General features: G+C 48.3%; 1 protein-coding gene across 6 annotated transcripts in view; it reads left to right on the forward strand.

The window, feature by feature from the left end:
- The first annotated feature begins 734 nt into the window (after nucleotides 1–734).
- jak2a (Janus kinase 2a) overlaps nucleotides 735–13,818 on the forward strand; it is an 18,820-nt gene continuing 5,736 nt past the window's right edge. Inside the window, exons 1-11 of one of the 6 annotated variants that reach the window (XM_084686337.1) lie at nucleotides 735–1,497; nucleotides 7,584–7,875; nucleotides 9,080–9,203; nucleotides 9,923–10,040; nucleotides 11,012–11,157; nucleotides 11,933–12,227; nucleotides 12,459–12,578; nucleotides 12,680–12,837; nucleotides 12,962–13,073; nucleotides 13,219–13,405; nucleotides 13,511–13,632. In XM_084686337.1, coding sequence (XP_084542463.1) covers nucleotides 7,626–7,875; nucleotides 9,080–9,203; nucleotides 9,923–10,040; nucleotides 11,012–11,157; nucleotides 11,933–12,227; nucleotides 12,459–12,578; nucleotides 12,680–12,837; nucleotides 12,962–13,073; nucleotides 13,219–13,405; nucleotides 13,511–13,632 — 1,632 coding nt within the window. In that variant the 5' untranslated portion in view covers nucleotides 735–1,497; nucleotides 7,584–7,625. Of the gene's footprint in view, nucleotides 1,498–4,865; nucleotides 5,140–7,583; nucleotides 7,876–9,079; nucleotides 9,204–9,922; nucleotides 10,041–10,092; nucleotides 10,847–11,011; nucleotides 11,158–11,932; nucleotides 12,228–12,458; nucleotides 12,579–12,679; nucleotides 12,838–12,961; nucleotides 13,074–13,218; nucleotides 13,406–13,510; nucleotides 13,633–13,818 lie in introns of those variants that run through there. The other 5 variants (XR_014740874.1, XM_084686334.1, XM_084686336.1 and 2 more) reach the window with 5 other exon arrangements.

Below are 13,818 nucleotides of genomic sequence, written 5' to 3' on the forward strand. Positions count from 1 at the left end.
CAATTAGATTGTAGTTGCGTTGTCAAGGAAAACGTAATGACATTTTTGTAACCAAAACACATGAACGCACTTCCTGACTACTGCCGGAAGAAGGACAACAGGCAAATAGGCCAGCCCACCAATCATTGCATTCGGTCTGAACACAATGATTGTTTGTGTTTATTACAGTTCTGCAATTGCCACAAATATCAGATTTATTTTACTGTTGGGAGAATTACATTTAGGCTATTGATTGCTATGAGGATGTGAAGTTTATTTAAAAAAATATACGTGTCTCAAAAACATTACGTACCCTGCCTTGTACACAAACTGCTTGCAGTTCTTAGGGTACCAGATCTCAATAAAATAGTATCGAGTAACAAAAAGTGAAGAGCTAAGTACAAAGGGACCATATAGCCTTTGATTAAAAAACAGCAGCAACACAAACGTACATGAAAGAAACCGCATCCCACATGTTGTAGAAGACACAGGACACATGTAGTTTGTGCCACAACTGTGTTTACTGTGTTCAAAGGTATTGAATTTGAGCAACTGAGCAAACAAAAATGGTATATGGTGTAATATTTTGAACATTTGACGTAGGATTAACCCATGGGTTAAAAAACATACAGAATCTGAAATGTTTTGCCAAAGTTGCAAAAATTGCCATGTAATTTGTTTTCTTCTGTAATTGATTTATTTTCAAGTAATCACCCAACCCTGCAAATACGCATAATTATGTGGAGAGCGCATCGATAGAAGTACACCGTAGGGGGGCGCTCGTTAGTTGAAACGTAGGCTAAACCATACAAGAAATAAAGGAAGCATGGCTGATTTAACTTATTTTGGGATGTCACAACTCGATTTACAATCGTTGGAAAACTCTTATACGGAAAGTTGTTGGTGAGAAAGACGGAGGGGCAAATTATTTAAAAAAATGGAAATGTAAGGGTTTGGGTAAATTAAAGAAGTAATAAAAAGGAAAACAGAATTCGGCTTATCTGATACGGCTTATCTAACGCGACATCAACAGTAGATGTCAAGGAGCCGCATGGTTCTCAACAGGAGTTTTGCACCTTTAAATGGATGCAATCCGCCTATCAAAGTCAAAGAATAAGAAGCAGGAGTCCTGCGTGGGATTTTACTGACTGCTTCGGTTTTGGTGGAAAAATGTTGGTTGTCAAATGACTCAGGGACTGAATTTGAGTCTTGTAGATGACACTTCCCGGTTTATGTAGGCTATGGCATGGCGAGCGAGATGACCCAAGGCAGACGCTTTCAATGAAATCGCAAGAAGATCGCATGCTTTAACACAAGTCAACACTGGACTCAGAATGGATAAGATTAAAGAAAAGAACACGGCTCGCAGCGGGTGCCAAATCTACTGGAGTTTATGAATAACTTCTGTACTGCTGGCTAACGGGGTGTACATTCGTTACTACTATTCTAACGTTTTCCGTCCTCTTTGGAGTTAAAAACGCAACTTCATACATCGCTTTGTGGATTTATTGGTAGAAAGTAAGTTCTGTTTCTGTTGATTCCAGGTGCCAATTTAAACTCCTAAAACGCTTAATCGTTTTTAGTTTTTTGGGGTAGTGTGTCAAATAGAGCTACTTAGGTCCTCCAGTTGACAGCCCGTCAGCAAGCTCGATGTGCTACAAGCTAACGTCACTTCTGTCTAATAATTAATAATCAATAGCAGATAGCTGACCATTGATCCTTTATTGCCCTACATACATTGAGATGAGTTCCATGGATTTATTTTTAGTTTGTTTACATAGACAAACAAACTCACTGGTCTTGCAAAGCGTCTGCTGAACGGCTAACATGTAGGCTAAATTAATTATGATGGTTTTTGAACCTCTCAACTTATATTCAATGGACCAATAGGCTACCAAGTTTACTATTTTCCGTTCACTTCAGTGCACTCAGTACTTTTGAACATAAAGGGGTACACACCTTTATACCAAGTTTGGCTTGGGCTGACTTGGTTACTCTGTGTTTCAGTAACCTAACCCGCCCAGTCCTAACACACCCTTTATCAGTAAATGCAGCTGGGTTTTTTTTCAGGGTGGGGGCAAAGCCCCCTTACTCAACCTTGTGACATGTTTTTCAAAAAGCATGTATGTCATGCCCAGTGTTGGGTGTAACACGTTACAATGTATGTTACTTTACAAGGTATGTAACTGTAATTAGTTACTTTAAAAAGTAACGTTTCCCAACACTGGTTATGCCATGGACTAAACCCTAATAGATCTATTATAAATAAGCCAACTGAGCTGAGCCGTCAGAACATGCTGCAATAGCATTTAAGCTTTTTCTAATGAGAGTAAGAGACTAAGAATATTAGAGAAGGAGAATGAGAGAGTATTGATTGTGACTGTCTCTCACACACTCTTAATTCAGTGTTCGGGACTCTGTAAGAGAGACATTCATAGTTTCCTTGGCCCTAGTACCACAGCAGAGATGCTTAGGCCAGCCTATCTACCGTGACAGCCAGCGTAGAGCAGCCCCAGTCTTTGCTGGATGCAACAAACTGGCTTAGCAGCAATGAGAGTATCAGCCATGCAGGCAGGGGTGAGGTCAGGTCTCCCATACTAATGTCACTAGTTATGAGGCGAGTGGGCATACAAAGTCACACGTGGACATGACACACATCTTAAATGAGGTGTTTAGCATCTTGCTTAGCATCTCGGAGGTGGAACGTGGGGTATGTGGCCAGGAAGGGCTAAGATGAAACGGATCCTCTTGGCTTTTTAGCTAAGGTTGATGCACTGCCGTTTGTTTGAGATAGTAATCTAAAATGTATACTCTCACACACACACATGCTGGTCCAGGCTACACACACACACATGCTGGTCCAGGCTACATGTCACACAGTCTCCGTCAGCAAAACAAACACCTTTCCTGCCAAATTGTTGGGGTTGACAAGTCGTTTCTACTGTACTTGCAATGTACAAATAGTGCTTACTGAAAGTACAGGATCAAAAGTGCATAGTTGTACCGTATTTCTGGTGGTTAGTCAAGGAACGGCTTTTATTTACTGTCCGCATTGCAAAGTAACCACATCCCAGCTACTTGTCATGGTAAATAAAAGGAATATTACAGTGCTTCAATAACGTCATTAGTGTAACAAATTGTTTATCCACTCTAAGATGACACAAGAGGCTAGTTCTATACATAGCCACCTGCCTCATGGTTAATTGGCAAACACCCTAAGCCACCTAAGAACATTAGTCTGTGATGCAGAGTAGTGTTGGTGTTCTGTATAAGTCTGGGGTGGCCCAGGGAAGTCAACTAACAGTCAAGTCAGGGATTCTATTGAAGAAGTGTAGAACGATATAGAGTGACGAATGAGAGTCAGATAGAGACACAGGAGGAGAGGAGGACAGAGACAGGAGGATAGAGAGAAGGGGGAGCGAGACACACAGGAGGATTGAAGGGGGAGAGAGAGAGACGGGAGGATAGAGAGAAGGGGGAGAGAGACACAGGAGGATTGGAGGGGGAGAGAGAGAGACGGGAGGATAGAGAGAAGGGGGAGAGAGACACAGGAGGATTGGAGGGGGAGAGAGAGAGACGGGAGGATAGAGAGAAGGGGGAGAGAGACACACAGGAGGATTGGAGGGGGAGACAGGAGGAGAGAGAGAAGGGGAGAGAGACAGGAGGATTGAAGGGGGAGAGAGAGAGACGGGAGGATAGAGAGAAGGGGGAGAGAGACAGGAGGATTGGAGGGGGAGAGAGAGAGACGGGAGGATAGAGAGAAGGGGAGAGAGACACACAGGAGGATTGGAGGGGGAGACAGGAGGAGAGAGAGCGGCGAATAGGAGGAGGAAAGAGAGGGGAAGAGAGAGATACAGGATGACCGAGACAGAAAAAGCAAAAGGGGCGCTAGCAGGGTAACACACAACAAATCAGCAGCATCAGGTTTATTGATTCCATCATAGTGTGTAAATATGATCTAAAAAGCCCTTGCTCAAGCCAGCCAGGCTTATTGATTTAGCAAGCCCACCACGTTTATGTGGGACAGCCTCAGTGTGAAAGGGTTTTGTTAAAAGGGCATGCAAGACTTTCATCCCATACACGTACCACACGCATTCTCTCGTTCTCCCCATTTTGTTCTCTGCCCCTTCCCCTCCAATACTCTGTTGTATCTTTGCGTGCTGCCTGTTCAGCACTTCCTCATTTGTGGGCAGATAGGCCGGGCTCCAGCGGTGTGTGTGACCATGTCAAAAAGCCTGGTACCGAGCGTAGCTGTGACGCAGGTAGAGACTGAGGAGCACTCCCTTAACCAATGGCCGTGCTCTCGATTCGGCTTCACGATGGCCCTTGTTTTGGTGAGATGTCTGTGCCCGGCCTCGGAAGATTCTACCTCTGGAGGTCTCTCTGCTGGAGCTCTGTAGCAGAGGCTGGGTGAATTACAACCACAGTACAGTTGACGTTGCAAGGTACAGTGAGCTAGCTTCGGTTACTCTTGAACTGGATTCCTTTAATACTTGAAGAAGCCAGGTTGACTTGCGGAGCACTTTGCCATCCACACCTGGTGGCAGACTGGAACCCCAGGTCCCTTCTCATTAGACCAAGACGGCACGTGTCACCCTCCAGTTTCCTTACGGAGCCTTAGGGTATGACTGGGCCAGCTCGTCACGAGACTGCGGTTCCAAACCGCCTCCGTTCCGCTTCCGCTGCGTTGGTTAGCTGCACAGATGCAGAGCAGCATGGGAGAATGAGGGTCGGTCTGTACGGGGTGTGAACTGCCCCTCCCCCTCCCCCCCCCCCTCCCCACGTTTACTCTGTTATCTCAGGAGGATGCTACACACACACTAAAGTCACACACACACATACACCTGTTTTCGCACGCGCACAGGCGTCACCAGCCGCACGTGAACAGTCTCACACACGCACTCACAAACACACACGCAATCACAGAAGCTCTCACGTTGCGTGCAGCAGTCGGCCCGTGTTCCAGAGTGAGTATGATTTGAGCCAGAGGGTTGTAAATCAGACCCACAGTGCAGGAGACTGTGGGCTTCCTCGCAGCCGTGCACAACAATCTCCCGCAGCTGTTAGATCCTGTAGACCCTCCTTTGTGGTTGCAGTGTGTGTCACTGGTCACAGACACTGGGGGACCAGAGTGGCTGCAAGACGCCCGGGACATCTAAGGTGAGCTGTTGCATTCCTGTTTAGCTGTGTTTAGCTGTGCCAATGAGCTATGGTTATCTTAGCCTCTGGAACAGCTAGGCGGCTTTAGTTTTGTAAGCAAAGCTACACGCTGGATGTAGATGTATTGAAAGATCTGGATCCACAACAAGTACAGTTTCATGGTGTTCTGGGACATTTGGTTTTGTTACAGTGGCAGCATTGAGACCCTCATGTAAATAGTTAGCGTCCTACTACCTCAGTGTCTGCCGGCTGTGCTAACCACATGACATTTGACTCAAACTTGAAACATTATGGCTCTGATAGGGATAAGACTTGACTTGAACTGAGACTCAATTTCTGAGGTTTTGGACTGTGTTGTAGTTTGAGGGTGGCTCTGCATGGCAGCATCAAATCAGCTTTGGAGGAGACAAGGATACACCAGCACTATACTGGGATGGAAGTGCAGTGATAGAAGTATCTTACTGCATGTAGAAGTTCATGTCTGAGTTCTTACTCAAATTTCACTCAAGATTAATAAAGTGTTATCTTCTGTTTAGACTGCATGGAGATGCAGTACTGGCTACCACTCCAATGTCTATTGATAAACCAATTCCTATGTTAACCTTGAAAGCAGTTTGCTGGACAGTGTCTCCAGCTAAATGTGGTAAGAAAAGACTATACCGGAATGTTTAAGGGGTTCTCCAAAAGGGAGAACTAAAGAATCTTCTCAGAGCGCTCTTCTGTGAGTGGAGCAGTTTCATCTAGTCTCACCTGCATTTCAAAGCTGATGGATCTGAAGGTCTTTCCAGTTTGTGTTTTTAGAATGACAATTAAGATATGGGGCGGGGGGGGGGGGTATTTATTGAGATATCACATAAAACACCTGTAGCTACTTAGACAGCTGACGCTCAGCTGACGCTCAGGGGGTCCAGTCTAAGCTTGGATACCGCAGTGCAGTCAGAATGTGCATCCTGTCCCTCCTCTCTGTCTCTCTTCCATCCTCCTTTGCTCCCTCCTCCCTCCATCTCACTCGCAGTGGCAGGACCTCCTGCACACAGCCTTGGGCCGGCAGCACAACGTCTAACAATTCAAATACCTGGACTGCTTTATCGCCCTTCACACTGCTGAGTTTGCATTTCAGAGGACTAGTCCACTCACTCACCCCCCCCCCCCCCCCCGCCCATCCTTGACAATGGCACATGGAAATTCCCCAGTACTTTTCCTACTTGTCCAACCTGTGCTACTGTGGGCTTCCAAATGAACCAGAGGGTAAATCAGCTCTGAAGCAGCAAAGTGGCTGCATGTACAAACAAGCTGTGCTGACCCAAGTTGATGCCCCGCTGTTGGTGAGGATGGATATTCCACGACCACACCTTTTCTTCTCCCAGCCATCATAGACCCCATCTCCCCCTCCTGCCTCACTCCGCACACAAAGTCTTCCAGCAGCGTTCAGTTTGGTTAATAGCAGGACTGTCATTGCCCGGCTTCTCATCTTCGTTCCAGAACATTGTTGACTAAGATGCAACAATACACTTAGTATTCAGTTCAATATGACGTTGGCCGGATATCTTGGTGGATCTGTTTTTTTTTATTATAACTGGTGTCTATATCAGTGCTTTTACATTTGCAGTTTTACATTTAGCAGACGCTCTTATCCAGAGCGACTTACAGTAACTACAGTGAAATTCTCCCCGAGGCAAGTAGGATGAAGTACTTTGCCCAAGGACCCAACGTAATTTTGCAAGGACCCAACGAAATTTTGCACGGCCAGAATCGAACCGGCAACCTTCTGATTAATAGCCCGTTTTCCTACCGCTCATCCATCTGACCCTCGCTTTTAGAACATGCACTCAACACACACGCAACGGACACACACGCACAACGGATACACACACGAGCACACGCTCATGTACACTTCTTGTTTCACTTCCTTGGGTGCCTCCCTGCTGGTAGGCTTGTAGGTGGTTGCTGCCAGTAAAAGCATCCAACATACGGTGGCTGCTATGTCACACAGACCTTACACAATCTGCCACTCCTCTGTGTGAGCTGAGGAGGGAGAGGGGGAAAGAGGAAGAGAGGCAATAACATTTTCTAGTTGGAAGGAAATTGGGCCAGCTGTGTATCGTCTATGAGAGTAGCTACTGTGGTGTTTTTCATTTCATGGGAAATATCATTTGACCTTTCATTTCGTTTTTGGTTCACTCAGACGAATCAGAGATCCCCTACCGTATGGTCCTGCGTGATCCACCTAATCTACCTTGTGACTCACATTCAGCAATGTTTGATGAGGAAGTGGAAGTGCACGGTTTGCAGAGTTGCTGCTTTTAGTCAGGCTATTTTGGGTTTCTATGAGAATGAAACCTGACCTTGCAGCAACATATGTACTATAGTCTCATCAGTGTGACACATCTAGGCTAACTCATGTTTATTACTCACTTTTATGACCCCCCCCCTCCCCTCCCCAGGTGACTGTATGGTTAAGCCCCCTCGCTGCGTGGAGAGCAGCGATGGACATGGAGCCGCCGGCGTGCCCCTCCCCTCAGCATGACGTCTGTCCGCCAGAGAGCCCCGTCCATCTCGGTGCGGACCGTGACCCCGTCTCTGACCTCAAACAGGCGGCGGTGACCTGCCTGAGGGTGCACCTGTACCACGTCTCGGGGGCAGGGCCCGGGGGGGCCAGCGGTGGGGACGTCCTCACCTACCCTCCAGGGGAGTACGTGGCCGAGGCACTGTGCGTCGACGCAGCCAAAGCATGCGGTGGGTTTGGCAGGGTTCAACCAGCACACATGCACGCGCATCACAGTTTGTGGTGGTGTAACACTTCCCGGTTAATCCTGGCATCAGGCAAACCCTTTGATGTGGAATTTTCGTGACTGGCAGTTTGCTGTTCCACACGTTTTAAAAAGCAGGAGTGGACAAGACTAGGACAAGTAGTGGCAGGAGAGGGGTAGTGCGAGGGAGGGAGTGTGGGTGCGAGACTAGCAGACATACAACATTACACTGAGATCCACTGTTATGCACCATAGTTAGGCTGAGTGCTGCATGTGTGAAAATCACACACGCACACACCATGTGCTACACACATGTGCACACACACACAGTGTGTGACCTCAGGAAGCTGTTTACTTTTTTTGGTTTCTTTCTTGCTCTATCTCTCCCAACTCCCTTCCACAAATCCATCTGGCACAGATAAGACTCTTTCTTAGAGAGACTACATCCACCACCCCCACTCACTGGTCATGGTCTACAAGACTTCCTGTCCTTTCTGGTGTCACTTCCTGTTTACATACCCACTTCTCCTTTGTGAATGTTGCAGTATACTGCACTTTAAAAGCAACCTGCAGCCTGGAAGGTTAGACCATGACTCTGGACAAACAAGGCTGATGTTTCCAAGGGGGTCTTGTTGTTGTTACCTATTGAGGAAAACACTGAAGGGAAGTCCATTCAGGGGACCCCATTTTCTAGGTATCACACACACATATATACACATGCACACACATATACACACATATACACACATATACACACAGTACAAGTGTGATACAGTGCTGTAGTATCTGGTATCGTACCCACTACCCTGAGTTGTGAGAATGTTTTGAGATGTTTGAGATTCTGAAGCAGGTGTGCGAAATTCCAGTGGAAGATGGTATAGAGGCTCTCACTTAACAGCCAAGCCTGACCCCCCCCCCCCCCCCCACCCCCCCAGCAAAGATGTGAGGAGGACTTCTGAATATCATGGGAGGCATATTGCACACATCATTACCAGCAGCTTGTTTCAAGACCTTCATCATGGTCTCTCAGCAACATAAATATAAACATTTAGTAATAAATGTAAACCGGTTTTCCACTAATGGGCACTGCGGTAGTATATTTAAGTAAGGGTTAGGGACTGTTTTATGTGTTCTTTCTCATCTGATTGGTTAATTGGTTGATTAATTTGTTAATTGTCTCGTCTCTTTAGGCCTTTCTCCGATCTACAGCAGTCTCTTTGGTTTGATGAGAGAGAGTGACCACATGTGGTTCCCGCCCAACCACATCCTCAAGCTGAATGACTCAGCCAATGAGAGCCTCCTCTTCAGACTGAGGTAGGAAGTGAGGAAGAGGAGGGGTGGGCTTCTGCATGATGCATGATGGGGGACATAGAGTGTGTTCGACTTCATGCAGCACCAGCGGCTGCCTTGAAGCTGAGAATGCCATTGGCTGCTTCAAGTCAGCCGGCTGCAGGCGGCTGCAGCGCTGCATGAAATTGAAAGCACCTAATAACATTGAGGGATGCAGTCCAGGTCCCGTGACTCCTCAGCTTGAGGCCTCATTGAAACTTGGTGGTTTTGTGTCTGTCATTTTACTCACTTCTTCTCCAGTCTAAATATCCCAAATGAGGTTCCCCAATGCTTTTTTGTTGTTGTTCTTGAACCTGGCTCAAATTATAGCTTTTTCATTGAAGATTTTTCGCACCCCATTTTTTGTGTTTACGTCACAGACTACATAGACTTGTTATTGGGTCAGGAGCAGGCAAACCACTGTTTAATACCAGACGAGCTGGAAGTTCAACATGGCACTGACCATATCTCTTTGCAGGCTTCAATGCGCCAGTGAACACTCGCCATAGAAAGGGATGCACAGCTTTGATGCTTGGTCTGCTTAATAATAGGTCGATGATGCACCCTTTCAGATCACTGACTCTTCCACTTACGCCCCACCTCTTCCCCCTCGTACTCAATCACCCCCCTTCTCTCCCGCATCCCAACCGTGTCTCTCCATCTCTCTCACCCAAACAACCAACCCCTGACCCTGTATCCTCCAGGTTCTACTTCCCGGGCTGGTACGAGTCTGGCCCCTCCAGTGCCCACAGGTATGGTGTGTCCCCAGGGCAGGAGGCTCCTGTGTTGGATGACTGGGGTCTGGCTTACCTCTTCGCCCAGGTCCGTCACACACAAACACACATTCTGCTTCTAAACCACAGTATGTTGCACGGCAAGCACTTTTTTTGGGGGGGAATAATGGTTGCATTCTTTATTTTTGCTTTATTAGGTTAGGTAAGTGTTGCTACATTTGGGACTAGAGTTTATCTTTATAAGGCGGCAAGGATTTTTTCTTAATCTAGCTAATGATTTGTGTGACAAATGCTCAAGCAAGCTAAACTGTTATAAGCTGTTGCTTAATTTGTCCTTGCCAGCAGTTTCAATTAAAACACCTGCCTTTACGCCTCTGCCTGTCTGTCTGTCTGCCTGTCTGCCTGTCTGCCTGTGTGCCTGTCTGCCTGTCTGTCTGTCTGTCTGCCTGTCTGTCTGTCTGCCTGTCTGCCTGTCCAGGGGTGTAGTATAGAAAGGGGAAGTGGTTGAGAGAGTGTGGGAGGGGCACCGTAGCGGAACTGGTGTGTGTGTGTGTTAAATGGGGCCTCTTCAGGTCTTTATCTTCACAAACATATGGTCGCGCCAGAGGAGGCATCGGCGTCGTTAGCAGTTTGCTGTCAGGCTGCAGACCAGAAAGCGTTCTACTGTAGTCTAAAGAAAACATGGACTGTTTTCATCCTCCTGTATGGCTGATAACAGGACTGTACAGATTGTGAGCTGCAGTGTTCTCATGAGTTGTATGTTCTCTTTCAGTAGCATGTCTGTGGTAAAGAGAGGATGACTGGATAAAAGCTTTTTGGTCTTAATTCAGGGGATATTGCATCACAACTTCCTGTCCCATACCTTTCGACCCATAAGACATGAAAGTGTGTCAGGTTGTTCTCTTCTTCACTCTCTCTCACTCTCTCTCTTTCTCTCTGTTTCTCTCTCTCTCTCTCTCTCTCTTTCTCTCTCACATTAGTTGCATCTTGTGCAGGTTGAGGAAGCTCACCACAGTCCATCCATTCTGCCCCCCCCACCCCTTCTCCTTCTCTCCCCAGTGTCGGAGTGACTTTGTGAGTGGTCGTGTGAGTGTGCAGGTGAGCCACGAGGCCCAGGAAGAGTGTCTGGGCATGGCCGTGCTGGACATGATGAGGCTGGCCAAAGAACTGGGCCAGTCCCCTGTCGACATCTACCACGACAACAGGTATGGCACCACACTTCTGACCTGTTACCACGACAACAGGGTAGTAGTACTGCCATGAAAGCACTGTAGGACAGTGTACCACGCTCCAGCGGCTACACCGCCACCTACTGGTCGGACGCGGTTCAGTCAGGTTGTTTTCTCTCTCATTGCCCGCTCTCTCTCTCTCTCTCTCTCTCTCTCTCTTCTGCCTCAGTGTCCCTGAGTGTTAATTACCATGGTGATAATAGGGTTAGATGACTAAAGAGTGTAGATCTGGCTGTCCTGGGGGGTAGGGGAGGGGGGTCAGAGAACACCAGCAGGAATGTGATTGAACGGACAGCGGTATAATGAGCTGATCCACAGTAGCTGTGCAGCCTTCCGCAGGTCACCTCAGACAGAAGGAGGATAATAAGAGAGATTTCATCATGAGGCGCTCATGTCCTGGTTTAGACGGGGGACGGGGGACGGGGGGTTGTAGTGAACTGTCGAAAGTGTGGCCTTGCAACGTAATGACATTGTTAGCTGTGTGGGGGGTTTCAATGTCATTCGGACATTGTGTCCTTCACTCATTGTCTCTGTTTGGTCCTTGTCCCTTCCTCTTATGCTCCTGGACGTCCTCGGTTCCTCTTTCGCTCGCTCCTTTTCTCTCCTCCATCTTGTCTGCCATTCTCTTCTCTATGCCTCCCTCCATTCCGCTCTTCTTCTCTTCTTCCCCACCTCTCTACCTGCCTCCCCTCCCTTCCCCACCCCTCCCCTCTCCTTCACCCCCTGCCCTTCTCTCCTCCTCCTCCCCCAGTTATAAGTCCTTCTTGCCCAAGGCTATGCGAGCCTGTATCCAGGAATACAACTTTGTTACCAGAAAGCGGATCCGCTTCAGGTTCAAGAAGTTCATCGAGCAGTTCAGCCAATGCAAAGTCACGGCCCGCGACCTCAAGCTGAAGTACTTGATGAACCTGGAGTCCCTGCAGATGGCCTTCTTCTCCGAGAGCTTCTGGGTCAACGAGGCCTCCGCCGGGGAGGTCACCATCGTCGTCACTGGCAACAACGGCATCCAGTGGTCCTCTGGAAATGAAGGAGAGAAGGGAGATCAGGTACGAAAGGAGATCAGACATCTTTGTGGTTTCTCCTGTCCCCCCCCCCATCACCATCACTGTCCTATATTCTCTGTGTAAACTGTTTTGCGGTTGTCTGTGGTACAGTAAATTTTTAGTCCAGTAGAGGTCCCTCCTCCATCTCAGTTCCCCTGCCTGGCATCCCTCTGGTTTGAGGCCTTTTGACCACAGAGTTCCTCTCTTCCTGTTCTGTCCTGTGTGTTTCTTCAGGAGCTGCAGACGTACTGTGACTTCCAAGAGGTGATTGACATTAGCATCAAGCAGGCCAACAAGGACAGCTTTGTGGAGAGCCGCATCGTCACCATCAACAGGCAGGACAACCAGACTCTGGTACGCAAAGGGTGCTTGTACAGGGTCCATATGCTCTCTCGCTCTCTCGTTCTCTCGCTCTCTCTAAAACACATTCTATCTTTCTTGTTTGTGCAATGCAGGAACTAGAGTTTCATTCGCTCCCGGAGGCTCTATCCTTTGTTTCATTGGTTGATGGGTACTACCGGCTGGTTGCTGACGCTCACCACTTTCTGTGTAAAGAAGTGGCTCCTCCCAGACTACTGGAAGCCATACAGAGCTACTGTCACGGCCCCATCTCGTAAGTCTACAAATTGGTCTACACAGGCGAGGACACGCACTGATAGCAGACCGAGTATTCTCACTGAACTTGGTTGTTCAGTGCCTGTCTGTCTGTGCTTGTGTGTCATGTGCCCTCTCGGCAGGATGGAGTTCACCATCAGCAAACTCCGTCGCTCTGGCAACCACCGTGGGGCGTACATCCTACGCAGCAGCCCCAAGGACTACAATAAGTACTTTCTGTCCTTCATTGTGGGCGTGAGTAAAGGTCTATGAGCACTTCCTATTATCCCCCTTCCTGTCGATAATAGACCTGTCCCGCTTCACCACATGTGTTGCCCTCCTCTCTCTGTCTCCTCCACCCCCACCCTTTCTCTCTCTCTCCCCCTCCCGACCCCCGCAGTGTGACGGCATGGTGGAGTATAAGCACTGCCAGATAGTGAAGTCAGAGATGGGGGAGTACATCCTGAGTGGAGCGAAGAAGAGCTTTGGCAGCCTACGCGACCTTCTCCACCGCTACCAGAAGGAGGCGCTGCGCTCCGACGGCCACATCTTCCAGCTGGCAAAGTGCTGCCCGCCCAAGGCCAGAGGTCAGGGGTCAACCTAGGGGCCAGGCGGCTCTCTCCTGCTTTTCCTCTCTCCTTCTCACGGGTGCTGTCTTGCCCTCTCCCTTCCTCTCTGCCCTGCCCCCGTAGATAAGTCCAACTTGCTGGTGTGCAGGTCCAACCAGGGTGTGGACGTCCCTATGACCCCCTCCCTTCACAGACACATCAGCCAGATGGTCTTCCACAAGATCCGCCAGGAGGACCTGGACATTGTGAGTCCGTCTGTCTGCCTGTCTGAAAGTTTGCAGGGAAAGCCCAGTGAGTTGTGGGCGAGTCAGGTGAACTGTGCGAGGTCTTGCATTGGTGGAGCTCATAGTCATCACGACGCCCACAGAAGTGATTTGCTTCAGAAAGGTCCCTGTCTCACGTCCCTGTCACCGCCACTCTCTCTCTCTCTC

The sequence above is a fragment of the Hypomesus nipponensis genome, chromosome 22 (genome assembly GCF_054491055.1).
Source record: "Hypomesus nipponensis isolate SF chromosome 22, ASM5449105v1, whole genome shotgun sequence".
Classification (NCBI taxonomy): Eukaryota; Metazoa; Chordata; class Actinopteri; order Osmeriformes; family Osmeridae; genus Hypomesus; species Hypomesus nipponensis.